General features: G+C 44.1%; 1 protein-coding gene across 1 annotated transcript; it reads right to left on the reverse strand.

The window, feature by feature from the left end:
• Positions 1–247: 247 nt before the first annotated feature.
• On the reverse strand, positions 248–16,352 carry DDX3X (DEAD-box helicase 3 X-linked). Its single transcript, XM_080652453.1, has 17 exons — positions 15,945–16,352; positions 12,865–12,922; positions 11,072–11,119; positions 8,843–8,975; positions 7,694–7,852; positions 7,511–7,610; positions 7,001–7,136; positions 6,227–6,312; positions 5,946–6,044; positions 5,679–5,839; positions 5,134–5,278; positions 4,910–5,054; positions 4,530–4,711; positions 4,327–4,444; positions 3,920–4,073; positions 3,121–3,260; positions 248–2,866 (listed from the first exon to the last, which is right to left on the reverse strand). The coding sequence occupies exons 1-17, from the start codon at positions 15,987–15,989 to the stop codon at positions 2,787–2,789; spliced, it is 1,989 nt and encodes a 662-aa protein (XP_080508579.1). The 5' UTR covers positions 15,990–16,352; the 3' UTR covers positions 248–2,786.
• Positions 16,353–16,703: the final 351 nt, after the last annotated feature.

Consider the following 16,703-nt stretch of genomic DNA (forward strand, 5'->3'; position numbering starts at 1 on the left):
CACGTTTGATTACTAATATCTGATTAACTCATTCTTCCACTTCAACCACCAGGTTCAAACCCATACTGAAGCTGCTTAAAACATAACCCGATCTAGAATTCATGCTGTACACCTTTTAGATGTCCATCTAGTACAGAAACCTTTTCCGCTTTATTACAAATACTTAACCAGAGGGATTATTCCCGTCTCCAAGAGGTATCTCAAAACTGGCGGGACAGTAACCGAAAAAAAATAGAACACCTTCCAGTTCAGGCAAGAGCACTTTATTGACACTGCTAATAATAAACCACAATTGACAACAACGGAAGAGACTGTGCAGTTCAACCTTTTTATTTTAATAAAATCAGAATATGCACAGCACATGCAGTGCTAGCATCTAAACTAATACAATAAGCAATTACTAAAGCTACAGTGACTTGAGGTTCAATCCTTACATTCAGCAAGTTTAAACCCACTCTTACATTTGTGAAACCTTAGAACTGAAAATATTGCTTACTGGTAGAACTTGCTATTGCTGAATGTCCAAGTCACTGGTTATGCCAATACAACAAAGATAACCACATGTTTGAGGATTGCAATGTGCCAGACATTCACTGGGAAAAAAATACACACAACTAAACAAAACTCACGCAACAAACATCTGAGAATCTGGACACTTCGTATCAGTGTTCTGAAGTGTTTCATTAATATCTTAAGACAAGTGTATCAAAACCTTGGCATGTTTTAATTTCAAGTCGCCAATTTTGTTTTCACTAACATCAGAAAGTTATGGCTACACTGCCAATGCCGGGTCTGCTTAATTTGACTTAAGAGTTTAATATGACTTAACATTAAAAGCTCACACTACCCCGAAATATATAATTTCACGCATACGGTGACATTCAACATTCAAGTGCCAGTGTTTTTGTACTGTCTTTTGGTCAAGTTTCTTTAAACTTTCAAAGAATCACTTTTAGGCTTACAAAAATAAATATTTGTCAAAATGTTCAATAAATATTACATAAAACTAGCAGCAAAAAGTATCTAGAAATCTGTGTGCAAATAGTTTTTCTTCCCAACCATCACTCCCATGGTCCCAAATAAATTTTAGAATCTAGTCCCATCCCCCTTCCTAGACAAGCTGCGTTCAACAATCTCCAAGAGACAAAATAAGATTGGAAGTTTAAGGACACGCACACAAGACATATATATAAAATTCTCTGAATGTGCAATAAAAGAAGTATTTTGTAAAAAGTTATGGGCAAAATGTACAAGGGCCTAAACCTAGACTAATTGAAATAGCACCATAACAAATGACCTCAATACTGTCAAGTGCACCTACTTAATAAAAGTTTTAGAACAAGGCACAATACACTTGAAAATCTATTGCACTTTAGGAAATTTTTGCCGTCTCCCTATGCCACTGTAGAAAGATTGAGCGTTTTGATCACCGCATTCTGGCCACAAAATTAGCGCAGAATTCCAAGTGGCGGAGGCATTTTAGTGGTGGACAATGCTCATCTTTGGCCAGATTTAGCATAAACAGACTATAAATACAATGGAAACCTATGCAACTAAAACTGACTAAACTGCACTGGAGAGCAGAATTGACACCTTGTGCAGTTATGTACATATTTCCAACCTGTGTGATCTCAGATTTCAGTTCCTCTTCTGGAGCCATTTTTACAAAGTCTATAGTAAGCCAGTTTAACATCTCAACGCAGCTTGAACAGAGTAATGTGAATCGGCATTTAAAAGAAAGCCTGCTGCATTAATTCTTCCTGTTCATACCCTCTTGACCAAAAAACATCAACACTAGCATGCGTTATTAGACCAAAAATCACCCAGGGCCCTAATGCGGGCTGGTCATTGCTGTGCTCAGCCATTCTACCATTTCAATTTCATTTATGGCAGGCATTTAAAATGTCTTAAGTAGATGAATTCTCCTAAAAACCTATTTATTTCCTGTTATCAGACCTTTAAACTTTCCCTGTAATGGTATGCCCACATTTGGCCAGCTCATCCTTAATGATCTGCCTAAACATTGAAAGAGGAATTGCTGTGTTTACTTGCATTAACTTTGAAACAGTGCTTCGAATGTATGCATGTGTTCATACATCACCTCCTCATGACTGGAATGGCTTGTTTAAAGACTGTCAGGTTCTAAATACCTATCCAGGATAGAGTGAGCAAATCAGAACTTTAACTTAATACAGTTTGCCACATTAGAAACTAATTCCGTGAATATGCTCCAAGATGTTTGTTGTTTGTTTTCCCCCAATCTGCAAGTATCGAAGAGCCCTAATGCAGGTTACCGCATAAGTTTTTTTCCTTATAATATTTATGGATGAATCGATGATTCCTGTTAAGTTGTATCACACCTGTGTGCCAAGGTTTGATTTTAGCCCAAGTTCAGTAAATTTATTTTGTCAAAACAATTGTATCTTGAGCATTACTGAGCCAACAGGACATCAAAATAAAAAGTTGTCTAAAGTTAAAGGCACAGTACATTAACAAACAAATGATCCTCAGTCACAAATTATAAATGCAGTTTGGGATGGGGGTTGGTGGGAGGGGAGTTAATCCAAACTACAGCAATGAAGTCTTCAAACCACCTTCCGAACAGGGCTGCTGATTGTTCATCTCTTCGTGTGACCTTGAGCTCCCTTTAAAAAAAAAATTTCAGTGGAGAATCACAGCTGGTAATGTACTGCAAGTTCTTGAAGCTACACAAGGTATAGTCTGGCTAAGTTACATGTGGTTTCCATATTAGCTTGTTTGGCAGGGTGACCTACTGCGAAGCAGGCTCAGTTACCCCACCAGTCAACCCCTTGGGAGTTGTAGTTTCCTCCGTATCCATCGCTGTTGTAAAAGCCTCCGTAGCCACCTGATGAGAGATTTGAAAAGGAGAGAGATTAGTCAAGTCACCCGCTATTAAATACAATCTTTCCCACCCAGCCAGTGTGGCTCAGTGGTTGAGAGCATCAACCTATAAACCAGGTCATGGCACATGCCCGGGTTGCGGGCTCGGGCTCCAGTGTGGGGCATGCAGGAGGCAGCCGATCAATGACTCATCATTGGTGTTTCTCTCTCCCTCTCTGAAAGCAATAAAAATGTATTTTTAGAAAAAAGTAATATTACCTCCACCAAACCCTCTGCTGCCACCATGGCCGCCTCCCCCACTGCGGCTGCTGCTCGCGCGGCTGCTGCTGAAGCTGGAACTGCTGGCACCGCTACTCTGTCGATAGTCTCTGGCGCCAAATCCTCCGCTGAATCTACTACTGCAAGGACAAAAACGTGGATTGGTTCAGTGACAAAATCCCACTAAATAGCCCAAAATTCTTGCTAAAGCTTCCCAGTGACAACACTGGTGCTGCTATATTTCAGTATCTCATGTGGCCATGCGTAGCCTTGGTAACCAAACTCTTTTTTCCATCTTTAGAAATCTACCCAGGAACACCATACCCAACAGATCAAGCCCCCTTGTGTGAAATCTCTTTACTGCTTTGATTTATAGTAACTTCGCATGTTAGGGAATTGATTTGCATTGAACAAACTCAAGATAAAATTAAGCTTGTTAAACTAACACAGTAGGTCCTCGGGTTACGTCGGAGATCTGTTCCTACGGCACAACGTAACACGGGTTTTCGCCGTAAGTCGGAACCCACCTGCATAAGCACCTACGTCACTCACATGGAGTGCACACACAGGAGTAATGGGTGACACAGTAAAGAAAGTCTAAAGGAGAACAATTCCTGACCTTTACTTGTGGTAAATAAATAACGAAAAACATGGAGCACCTATGTACATACGTCAAAACGACGGCACTTTTTTTTTAAATAAATGGGAGGTGGCAACGTAATCATGAAATGACGTACGTCGAGTCCGAAGCCAGCCTTGGACAGAGCACCCATCTCCCTCCTTGCCGGCCGTGCCTCACCTCTTAGACCGCCCGCGGCTGCTGCCCTTGTAGTGGTGCTCGTAAGCCATGCTTTCCAGCCAAGACGGTACTTCTTGTTTAGCTTCAACGAGCAGATCCAACAAGTCCTTGGTGATGTTTATGTTCCTCTCGTTGAAGAAGGAGGTGGCAAGGCCTAACCAGTTCCAAAAACGTACATAAATTAAGGTCTTCCTTCCACAGAGCAGCAGTAGAATAGTAAGCATAATACTAAAAAAATTACAATGTGCTGTTTAACCAAGGCCAAGGTATTTGAACAAAACCCGACTTTCCTATCACTTCTGCTGAGATGTCTTTTACCTGCATTCTTTGGAAATATAAGAACCTGAAAAGTTCTTTGCTACACGAATCGCAGTAAAAAATAACCGGAACATCAAGCCATCACTTACCAAGGTTTCCCACACGTCCTGTGCGGCCAATGCGATGTACATATTCTTCAATATCACTTGGCAAGTCAAAATTGATCACATGTTTCACATTTGAAATGTCCAGGCCTCTTGCTGCTACCTGGAAAAGAACCCCTTTGTTATATATGGCCCGCTTAAAAGAAAACCAACAGCTGAACATGAAAACGAGAGTATGTGATACACACTGCTGTAGCCACTAGAATCGGGCTTTTTCCCGAGCGGAACTGGTGCAGAGCCTCCTCTCTATCTCTCTGAGATCGGTCTCCATGGATACTGGTGCATGCATATCCTTCATGGTATAAGAAATCCTCCAGAGAGTCTGCACCCTTTTTGGTCTCCACAAACACTAAGGTGAGGGAATCCTTGCCTGAATTTGAAAAATTACAAGTTTTTTGTCACTAATGGTGGCTGTGTTCTTTGTGCACTTCGTAAACACACACATAAAGGCAAGATTTCATTTAAGACCATGTTAAGGGAATGCCGGGAATGAGGAAAAGCAGTAACAGTGATTCAAATGGATCTCATCACTTAAGGCACCAGAGTAAAGCTAAAACGCCAATCTTACCTGTTGCATTGAGAAGGTCAAGCAGAAATGACCGTTTGTCTGCCTCTTCCACCCAAACTACTTTCTGTGTGATGTTCTCAGAAGTAGAGCCAACTCTTCCCACAGCCAGGAAGATATATTCATCCAAGAAATCACGAGCAAGCATCTGAAAGAAAACAAACTTTTAAATACCTCTGAGACAAACCAATCCCTGATCACATCAAGTCTGCGACATCAGACAATACCTGTATTTCCTTAGGGAAAGTAGCGCTAAACATCATGGTGTGGCGCACTCCCTTTGGTGGCATCGTATCTTGTTCAACTATTCTACGAATCTGAGGTTCAAACCCCATATCCAACATCCGATCAGCTTCATCCAACACCAAGTATCTGTGATGAAAAAAATCCAGTTTAGAATTTGAGAAGAGTTTTAGTATAGCTGTACCAGTAAGTACAATTATTTTATTCAGGGAGCTAAAATTCCTCACATCACACAATTTGATACATATGACATCGCAGGGTTTTGCCACTGAATAAATCATCCAAGTTCCATTAAATTAGTTCTTACTACTTGACTACTTGTCCCAGTGAGGTCATTCTCAGCCTCTCCTAAAATGTCAGATTTTTCACCATTGAAATTACAATAACCAAATTTTAGCGAAAGTTAGAAGACAAAATAAACCACTTCTCAAATTTTAAAGTTTAGCTAACACTCTTAAGTTCCAGAAAACTAATGGCCAGAAATTTTACAAATTCACATTGCAGTCCATGGATGTAAAATGTAACGTACTTGCAGAAGTCTAACCCAATCTTGCCTCTTTCCATCATATCCACCAGACGTCCTGGGGTGGCTACTAACAAGTGGCATCCGCGTTCTAAGTCTCGAATCTGCTGACCAATATCAGCGCCACCATAAACCACACAAGGACGAACTCTAGACCGGTATGAAAACTATAAGCAAAGAAATTTTATCAACCTCGGGGCCAAGACTTTTACAAAGTCATAAAACATTTCAGAGTCAACAAGAAAGCCAATAATGGCTGCAACGCATACTTACTTTCCTGGCTTCCTCATAGATCTGCACCGCCAATTCTCTAGTTGGTGCTAATACCAAGGAGATTGGGTATTGTTTGCGGCGCCCGTACCTTCCATTTTCCTAAGAAATTAGTTTATAAATTAAAACTCAACCTAATTTTTAAAAGCCTCATTACAAAAGTCCCTTCTGTAATTTATGGATACACTTGAAAACTGTCTTACATTAGGGAGACTGGAGTGGGTTTTAGTGTCACTTACAGCTTACCAAATGCCGTAATTCCCATTTTATAAGGAAATATTTACCTTCATGGCCCTCAAGGCCTCGCCTGGACCATCCGTGTAAATCTGACTCAAGATGGGCAAAAGAAATGCTGCCGTTTTCCCAGACCCTGTTGAAGAGAACGCACGTTCATTCAACCACAGAAAAAGCGGGTTACTTCTGAATAAACCTTGGTAGATGGCTGTTTTCTAACTGTCCTAGTAACAGCTAAGTTAAAAATACCAAGTGACTTCTTTGATCCACTTGTAACAGGAGTCCACAAACTAAGGCCCTAGACAATCTGCAGATACAGCCACCACTCAATAATTCACATATGGCTGCGCTCACATTACAACAGCAGAGCTGAGTGGATGCAATGGAGACCATGTAGCCATAAACGAAGTTTATTTCGTTCCTTTATAGAAAAGTACACCAAACACTCATCAGTAACAATGTACTCACTTCTTTGCATTGCTGTTTATAAAGAAAACAGAAGTTTTGCCTTGAAAGTGGTACCCATTTCAATTTGTAACACTTCCTTGTTGGTATATACTGCTAGTGTATGAAGGATGGCATTCTCACCGTTCCGAAGGCCAAATGATTCCAATGATATGTATTTTTATTGGGGGGGGGGGGGGACCCTCTTTCAAAATGGTCTCACACATATAGTAAAGCTTGTACTGAATTCAGAGGCTAGTAACACCCCCATTTCCAAAAGATGGGAGGTGCTACTTTACCCAGAAGGCACCTCGCCCCTGGCCACATTCCTGTGGATCGCAGGCTCTTCTCTATTCTTTTACTTCAATGCGTGAGCTTACCTGTCTGGGCACAAGCCATCAGGTCTCTCTTCTCTTTGATAATAGGAATAGCATGCTTTTGCACTGGAGTCGGGCGAGTGTAACGAGTAAGCTCAATGTTACCCATAATAATCTCTCCCATCTCAACATCACTGAACTGCAAAGAAATTCAACAGGGTTAAATTGCTAGAAATAGCCACTTTTGTTTTCATACTAATATAATAATGAAAAAACCTAATAGCCGATTTGCACTTGAGTTTATAGCTGCTTTTAGTAAAAATTGTTACATTGGGGGGGTGGGGGTATCTACATTGAAAGTTTGGGTGCTTCCTGTGTTTGATCCATTTCCTATTTCATATTAATGGTAACACTGACTGAGCTCAATCCCTTTCCACCACTGAGGCTGGTTTTTTAAGTAACCTTCAAGAACTGTTAAAGTAAGACAAGCACAGTCTATATGCCTACGTCATTTGGGCATGCTGTGAAAAAATTTCATTTCCCCGTCTTAAAAGGTTAAGCATAAATACTTACACTTTCAATATGTGGAGGACAGTTGTTGCCTGTTGCCTCAACTGGAATATCATCATATTTCTCAAAGTTAATCCCAGTGTTGCCTCCAGAGAAGAGTTCCCTGAAATCAGAATTGGTACGTTTTTATAAAACTAGCTAATAAGTCTACACTGCATCGCAATTACCATCATTTCAGAAACTCACTGTTCCAGGCGTTCACTTGGTGGGAGTGGTTTGGACCAATCATCCTCATCTGATTTGTCACACCAGCGACTATTGCCACCACGTTCAAATTTGCCAAAGCCACTTCTGTCACCACGTCCACCAATGCCATCATAGTCACCCCGTCCACGATCATCAAACCTGAACAGCACAAGTAATTAATCAGAACCATATCATTTAACCCGTCATCATATTCCTACCGCTATTCTAGAACGGGACCTGGAGAAGTTGCAATTATTCATTATGGCTAACTTCAAGGATGTCAACAGTCCAATTCTGGCTTGCTCTTATTCGACAAGTAAGGCCCTCTAATTACCAGATGGATATGTGTAACTTATGTAGCTTTGTTTTCTAAAATCAGCATCCTTTATTTCTATACATTATATAGCCTCCCCAGGCCTCATACATGCTGAAATTAAGAATCAAATCTTGGATATTTGTAATCAGCACCTTTATATCCACATATATTTAGTGGTAGGGCAAAGAAGAAAATACCACACCAAGTTAAAAAAAAAAAAAAAAAAAAAAGGAAAATACCACACCAAGTTATCCATTGTCCCGGGTATATGAGAATGTCATTTAAAGGACAATTCACCTGTGTGACAGATTCTGGATAAAAAGTAGAAAATAATCCTTACCTGAATTAGGATGTTTTTAGTGTTTTAGGCCTGTTTGCGAAAAATCAGGACACACAGGACTAACCACAGCTATTAGGCTCATGAGGTCAGTTCACCACACTTGTGTAATCAAAAATACAAGGTGTTTAAAAAATTGCCATATAGAATATCCACAAAAATCTCAACCAAACTAGGCCATTCACTAGATAAACTTACTCTTTTAAACAGACTATACAGAAGTAGAGAAAAAGAAAAATAGCTGAGTTCATTATGCCAAAGAGGTCGTTCTTATTCTTACCTAATTTCTATGTAGAAAGTTCAATTTAGTACAGATCTCTCACAGTTCAGAAAATATGACTGTAACAGACATAATACTTAACATCCAAATAGGCGGTCTACTAAGGAGAAAAAAGATGCTGGATGACCTCGAGTACAAGGACGAGGACTTATCAAATTAAAGCTCAGTTTCTAAATGGCTGTATGGCACAAACATGTGAAGTGAAAAACCGCTTACCTTCCTCGTGACCCACTTCCACGATCACTGAAGAAACTAGACTTTCCTCTCGAATCACCGCGAGCTCCAAAATTGCTGTATGCATCCTTATCTTTACTAGAACTCCAACCCGAACTGTCTTTATCGTAGAATCCTTCAATTCAAAAAACAAAACAAAAACACAAATCCATTTTAATGTAGTATTAGGAAGTGATAAATACCTTAACATGATTCTTACGTTTCTGAATTGGAAGCCCTCCATTCACTCTATTCTCTGTAGACTGGAGGGACAACGGGAGTAATTCCTGTTATGGCACTAGAAGAAAACCAAGCTTCAGAGCTGGCTTACACTGGCACACGGAATGTTTATCTGTGATTCTCGCCATCAGGAAATGCTGGACACTAAACCGAGCACTCTGCCCAGCTCAACTATTTTCTGCACGCTTTCCCTCCGGAGGGCTCCCCAGCCTTTCTCTGTCCTGAGCTCGTGGCCCGTCTCTGCTTCTGTAGCTGGTTTCCTGAGCCTATGCAGCCCCGCTGGCTCACTTACACTCCTGCAACTTTCTAAATAAGCTTTCTCTTATAATTTGGAAAAAAAAATAATTTCCACTCACGTTTTAAGTGAGTTTACTAGGAACCAGTTACCACTGGTTTCAATGTTTCTTAGGGCTAATATTCATTTACAACATTTTAAAGTGTCACATTAATACAGTACTTTTCCGTTTCAACAGTAAAAAGCTTAAGAACAGTCCTCTGTTCACGTGAAATACGTCCTGTCAGACAAGAAGCAAGAATCCCTAGAAAGGAAAACCCTCCTCCTTTCTCAGTATGGACAGGCCCTAGGACAGAGCCATAAACATTCAGCAAGAGGGGAGGAATGACAAAGGTATAAACAGGTAGAGGATTTAAAGACAAGCAGAAAGTTTAACTGGTTTCAGTGACACTATTAGCCAAACACAGTTTACAAGTTAATTAAGTTACTTTCATTCAGCCTTCTGCCTCTACCATTAGCCAGCCTGGTGACCAACAGCTTTCGCTATCAACGAAGAACTGAGTTAGAGTTCTAAGATCTCTTTCGGCTCTAAAACCTCCTATACCAGTGGTCGGCAAACCGCGGCTCGCAAGCCACATGCGGCTCTTTGGCCCCTTAAGTGTGGCTCTTCCACAAAATACCACGGGCGGGTGCGCTCGTACAGTGCGATTGAAACCTCGTGGCCCATGCGCAGAAGTCGGTTTTCGGCTCTCAAAAGAAATGTCAATCGTCGTGCTGTTGACATTTGGCTCTGTTGACTAATGAGTTTGCCGACCACTGGCCTATACTGCCTCTCCCTTTGTTTTCTGTCACTGCAACAAACGGGGAAAGAAAGCACTAAATGTACATGGGCGCAATCCCAGCGGGTACACTCTAAGGAGTGATGAATGACAACACCCATGATGATAAAGACCAACTCTGTAGTAACTGAAGAAGGGGACATAACCAAGTAACGTGACAGAAACAACGGAGTTTATACTCCTGTACTGCCAGGGACAGTGAAGCTAACGGGCCACATGTGGGTATGCAGGAGGGACAGCCAAGCACATGCCCCTGTGGCCTCGCTTCCTCCACCCTCTCATACATCCAGCATATTCCCTCCTGACCTGTAAGTCATTTTCCTGACCCTTCTCTTTCTTCCAAATCTCGGGCCAGCCGTTTAAGGAAACATACAGCACCCAAACAGTGGGGCCATAGTTTGAGACAGACATCTACTAGTTTTCTATCACTCCATCACACACTACATGGGCAAAGACCTGGTGCTGGGATACCTTTTGGACAAAACCTTTCAAATGAAGCATTCAGGCAAGTAAATGACATCGGGGAAGCACCCCCACTTATTAGGAGCAAGCCCGATGCCATACTCTATGCACCAGTCCACAATAACCCACCTTTGTGTTGGCACCTCTGCCAAGACAGAAACAACCGGGTGGCTATCACCAAGCAGTTTGGTTCACAGTAGGCTGCCCACTCACCTGTTTCTAATTAAAATCATGCTGGGAATAATCAGACTGGAGGCACAAGATCCATGAAATTGTACCGTTTTCACTGGGTGGCATTAGATGAGGTTTTCCCAAAGTGATGAAGCCCTGATATTTGAAGCGGCTGACGGAGCAGCGTTTACACAGATTTCCCCAGGTGCCTCCTTCTCCCTAGGCTCAAACTTGTACTCGCAGCAAGAATCACCGGTAGGTCCCCAAACCGCTCAAAGGACTTACCTTTAGTAGCTTCTCTGTTCCTTAAGTGAGGAGGAATGTAGCGCCCTTCTAAAAAAAAAAAAAAACACACAAATAATGTAAATCTCTAGCCTTCTAGTCTAACTTGGGAAGGGGGGTGAGGGTCCCCTTTTATTTAAATGGGTTATTGCTTTATAAGGATAACTCTACAAGAGGGGGGAGGACAAGTTTGGCCAACAAAAATTTGACTTGGTAGCTAACAGCTAAACTGCACAAATAGAATTTAACTTGCCACTAGGTCTGCTCTGATTTGAGAATTGTTATCAATTCCAACAGGTGCAAGTGAAGTATTACTATAACCTGAAAGACTACCATGTAATAAATCACATACTTAGCCACTAGGAAACCTTTTTGTTTCCATCCTGATCATTTCCAAAACAGAATAAATATATATGTGGAAAAACTGAAATGGGGAAATGATTTTCAATTGGGAGTTTTAATTTGAGGCTTGCTGAGTTTATGGAGAGTTAAAACTGTTGCTCTGTACGCAGGCAAGAATATGGCCTAGAAAATGGACAAGAAGGCAAAAACAAAAAGTCAGCTCACTTTATTTCTAATAAATCTACAACTTCACTTCCCCCTTTTCCCCTTCTGGGTCAAATTAAATACTGAAGATCTCTATTAGGAGGACCAATGCCTAACATTTTTAGCATGAATGGCAAATACAGTGAAATTTAAAACCAATACTAAATGGCCCTGGCTGGGTAGCTCAGTTGGTTAGAGCACTGAACCAAGGTTGTGGGTTCATTCCCTAGTCGGGGCGCATACAAGACACAAATTGAATGCATAAGTGGGACAACAAATGGATGTTTCTGTTTCTCTCCCTCAAATAAATAAATAAAATACTAAGGAACTATGCGCCCAGTAGTATAACACAGTGCTGGAAGAAACACTGATTTCAGACTCTACAGCCTACACCTGTGTCTCTTATGTAATAGGATGGGAGAGACCTAAGCTGGAGCAAGTTACTGCCAAAAAATAAACCAGTAAGACTCCCTACTTAATATTAATTTAACAAGTCTCAAAAAAAAAAAAAAAAAAGGAAACTTTTTTATCTTATTTTTGACAGTATTACAGATTATCTCCCCGTTTTCTCCTTTTTTGCCCCCCTTCCACCCAACCCCTGCCCCACCCCAGGCTTCCCCAGGGGTTATGCATATATGCACATATGTTCTTTGGTTAATCTCTTCCTGTCCCCTCCCCCACCCAACTCCCCCACTGAGATCTGTGGGGTTCCATGTATCCATACCTCTGGATCTATTTTGTCTGTCAATTTATTTTGTTTAGATCCCACTTAAATATCTTCCTTTCAAAAGAATGATAGAGTGACACAGCACTTAAAATCCTAAGCACCACAAGATTCAATATAGCTTTGTTCTATTGCTTTCATGTTCTTCATGGAAAAGAGGTAGCTAGCTGTAACAACTGAACGTTTCCTTTACTGAGTTTAATTCTGGTAAGACACTCCAACACAACCCCACCACCTCTAAACTGGGCTCAGGATTCACACCAGTCTTCTAGAGGTAATTTGGGTGTTGTATTTCTTCAAATGATTGTTTTCAACTCAAGAAAACCAGTACCTTTTTTTTTTTTTTACTACCAAAAGGTTACAATGCTTTATATTGATCACTAATTCTTAATTCTACATAACACTGCCTAGATAATTCTTTACACCGTAAAAATCAGAGGGGAAATTGTTAAATTTTAAATAAACCCAAAAAATGAACAGCGTTAAAGCTCTAACATTCACTAAATCCATAGAACATTTTACTTACTGCTGGCTGTACTTCCTCCACTCTGATTATCTGAAGAGTTCAGGTCTAGGCCAGCAAACTGGAAGAGAGTTAAACAGTTAGTAGCCAGAATGGTGAAATATTACCCCCCCCCCCGAATCATGGGGCTGGTTTGAAACTATTAATGCAAAGGTGACTGAGAATGTGTGCTTTGAAGACTGTGAAGTTCTGAAGAAATACAAAACAGTATTACTGTCCCTACTGCAGAAGGCAGCACACCCAGAGGCTGGTGCTGTAGAAACTGGGTCCCTGTGAGTCATTCATTCAGAAGGACTTCTCTCCTATATAACATTCACCACAGACAAAGGTCCAGAAACTAAAATTATTTTAAAATGTCAAATACACAAAGGACGAGTTTTAGCTCCAATTATATTTGACAAATGTTTCCAAAGCCAACTTTCTACTTGGGATTATTTTAAATGTATAAAAGCACACCTGAAAACGTCAGAACAAAATTTTAATTCCTTTATGCCCCCAATACTGCACAAGTATTTTTAATTGGGGTAGCACTCTTAGAAAACATTAACATATCCACCACTTACTAAGCACTATGTTAAAAACCACCCTGTGCAGTGGGTGCCTACGGATTCTCCCATTTTCACTGAGACAAGCACAACTGGCATTCAATGCCCTAGAAGACTAGGGCTGCCTTTGATCCCCATTTTTACCTGTCCCCTTATACTACTTCAAAACCTCAACGTTGTACAAAAAGACCTGCTTTGCAAAAAACAACACACACACAAAAAAACCTGCTATCATCATCACATTCTGTTATGACCCACCAGGAACTACTTACAAACAAAGGGGGGGGGGTGGGAATCTATACATGCCAAAAGAAGTATTTTAAAAGCCACAGAAGACCAGACTACTGTTGCCAGCTGTCTGCAAAGGTGATGTGCCAGAGCTATGCCATAACTTCCGTTAAGAGGTCAAAGCGATTCTGTCTCATTGCAACCATCAATGGAGTCACTGAAAATTGGAAACAGATGCTATGTCTTAAAGACAATGAGCCAAGTAAGACTTAAGTGCCTTATTTCTATAATTTCTATTAGCCAAAGCGCTGTCAGGCTTTCTCTCGGTAGTAGTAATCTCAACAGACTGATACTTCAAAGCACAAAAGAAAAACTTTGTTTGCACTTGTTACCAGTTATTAATTTTACACTTGGCAACTTTCAACGCTAGTTAAGTGTTTAAAGATCGCTGAGATTACACTGTCGCAATTTTCTCAGTTGTGAATTTGCTTGCTGCTGAATTCTAAGGGTTGCGTATTCTTTCGAATTACATCAATTGCAAATTTCAAGTTTATTCCTGCCTAGAAGCTTAAAAAAAACGGCACCACTGCCCTGGCCAGGTGGCTCAGTTGGTTCCAGTGTCATCCTGTACACCAAAAGGTTGCAGGCTGGATCCCCAATCAGGGCACACAGGGGAGGCAACCGATGGGTCTTTTCGCTCTCTCTGCCCTGGATGCTGCGCTCTTTTCCTCCCTTCCCGGCTAAAATCAAAACGTATCCTCGGCTGAGGAATGTCAAAAAGGCACCACTCACATGGAAAATGTGAAAACTGCCTGAACACCAGCCTTTCTTTCTCTCCTCCAGTCGACGTATGACGTGTGAGCAATTTGGAGGATTTAATATAATTGATTCATTAATGGAAAAAATGTTTCCAAAGAAAAAAATTAAACCCCGAAAAACATACGTGATCCATGATTGAGCTGTCACTAAGTTCCGTGCCAGGATTATTCCCGAGTTCTGGGAAGGCACAAGTTTACTTGAGGCCAGAACACCCCATTGAAGAGCTTATCTGAAGCGCTGGGCCACTGTCGCAGAGGAATGCAGACTTCCTGCCACCCAGCCCACGAGCCCGGGCCCTCAGCTCGCCCCCGCCCGCTCAGCAGAGGGGACTGCGGTCAGACAACACACCTCATTTGACCTATTTCAAAATTTTACTCCACGGGCAGCAACAAGTCAACCAAACTTTTTTCTTTTCCCTGGAGCCACCCCTGGGGTATTTTCCCCCCACCCTCGATCTTAGCCAAGGGGCCGAGAAGCTGGGGTATCTTTTTGCTTGGGCCGATGCCTGGATCAAACGCCACTAACAGACACTCGCACAACCCGTGGTCCCTTCCAAGAAAAACAACATCGAAAAAAAAACACACGCACACAACAACAACAACAGCGCGTGGCCACCGGCTACATCGCCGCACAGTGACTACCGGGAGGCGGAACCGGGGAAAGGGCCACTCGGGGGGGGGGGGGGGCCTCAGCCTCGGTCCCCAGAGCCCAGCGCCACGGCGCGCGCAGCGGCCCTTGCGCCCTCCCCCCCCCCCTCCCCGAATCTTCTGCGTCACAAAACTTTCCACTCCGGAAACGCGGCCTCCCGGGCCGCAGCGCTGGGCCTGCGGAAACCGGGCCGCGGCGAGGCCGCCTGCGGAAGGAAGGACGCCGGCGATGGACCGGGCGCCCCTTCCATCTTCCTTTCCGGGCCCTCGCCGGCCAGGGCCCCCGAGGATCCTCCCTCCCTCCCCCGCTAGTGGGCCGCAGCGCCGCCCCGCCACCCGGCGCCACACAAAGGAGGCCGCCGCCATTACCCGGCGCGCGGGCCGCCCCCCGCGCCGCCCCCTCCCACATTCCAGGGCCGCGGTCCACGTCGGGGGCGCGCGCGCGCGCTCACCGACGCCGCCTGACGGGAATCCGGGCCGCGGGGCCACAAAGAGTCCGCCGGGCGCACCCCCGCCGCCACCCGCGGGTCGGTCGGACCGGGCCCGCGCGTGCGCCTCCCCGCGAGCGCGCGCACCCTCGCCCTCCGCCGCCCGCGCCGGCACACACAAAAGCCGCCATTGTGCTCGTCCCGGGGACAATACCGCGGGTCGAGCCGGGGACCCGGCCCGGGCGCCAGTCACAAGCCGCATTCCCGTCACCTCCCCGCTCCTGCACAGCCCCGTGGACACGCGCCAGCTCGAGGTGGCCGGGAAATGGGAACGAAGGGCGTCCGCGGGCGCTGCGCCATAAGCCAAGTTGGCGGAGGGGAGGGATCCGCGCCACCCGGGGCGCCGGGCAGCTCACCTGCTGGTCCAGCCCGAGCGCATTTTCCACCGCCACATGACTCATCCCTGAAGAGTACCGGGAACTCGGAGTCTTCCGCTGCTGAGCGAGTGCGTTTGGTTCACCGCGAAGGTCCTCTCACGGGAGAACTGCGGCTCTGGAGCGCTCGGCGCTGCCACGGACCTAATATACCCACTCGCAGGCTGTGACGTCAGCACGTAATGCGCGTGCCCTCCCTTTCACACCCCCCGCTCCCGCTGCCCCACCACTTCTGCCTAGCGACTGAGCGCCTGGTCAGCCCTAATCTCGCGGGATTTCCTGCTTGCCCGTCCCTGGCTCGTCGTCCTACCTGGGAACTCAAAACGCAAACGCTGTCCTACTTCGCTAGAGCTTCCCTTCCCTATTCCCCGCCGACAGCCCACGGAAGGCTGGTTCTCGAGATATCGCGAGAACTCGTCTTCCCGCTTTTCGCCCGCTAGGGGCCTTAACATTTCCCTTAGGCCTCTGTCACCTTCCGCCCCCTCCCCTCTCGGTGTTCGCTGTTCCTCCCTTCCTGGCGCTCGCCCTCGCTCTCTTTTCTTTCCCTCAGTGTCCGGGCTAGCAGATGCCGGCAGATTTTTCCAAACTGATCGACCTCGCTCGTTCGCGGGCACCCTGTCCGCAGTCCGGGGTCACGTGACCGCAGGTGCCGGCCGCGGTGGCCATTTTGTGGACCAGGAAACCGAGGCTTAAATAGGGCGCTCGGAATGCGGGGGTCTCGAGGGGGACGTGGGAAGAGGA

This window comes from Plecotus auritus (genome assembly GCF_963455305.1).
Source record: "Plecotus auritus genome assembly, chromosome: X".
NCBI lineage: Eukaryota > Metazoa > Chordata > Mammalia > Chiroptera > Vespertilionidae > Plecotus > Plecotus auritus.

Excerpts from the sequence above, each read along its gene's own strand:
- DDX3X (XM_080652453.1), bottom strand. The coding sequence starts at position 15,989 with ATGAGTCATGTGGCGGTGGAAAATGCGCTCGGGCTGGACCAGCAG. Across the intron at positions 3,261-3,919 it reads AGCCGCGGGCGGTCTAAGAG|TAGTAGATTCAGCGGAGGAT; the intron begins GTGAGGCACGGC and ends TTGTCCTTGCAG. Across the intron at positions 2,867-3,120 it reads CAGCAGAGGGTTTGGTGGAG|GTGGCTACGGAGGCTTTTAC; the intron begins GTAATATTACTT and ends ATCTCTCATCAG.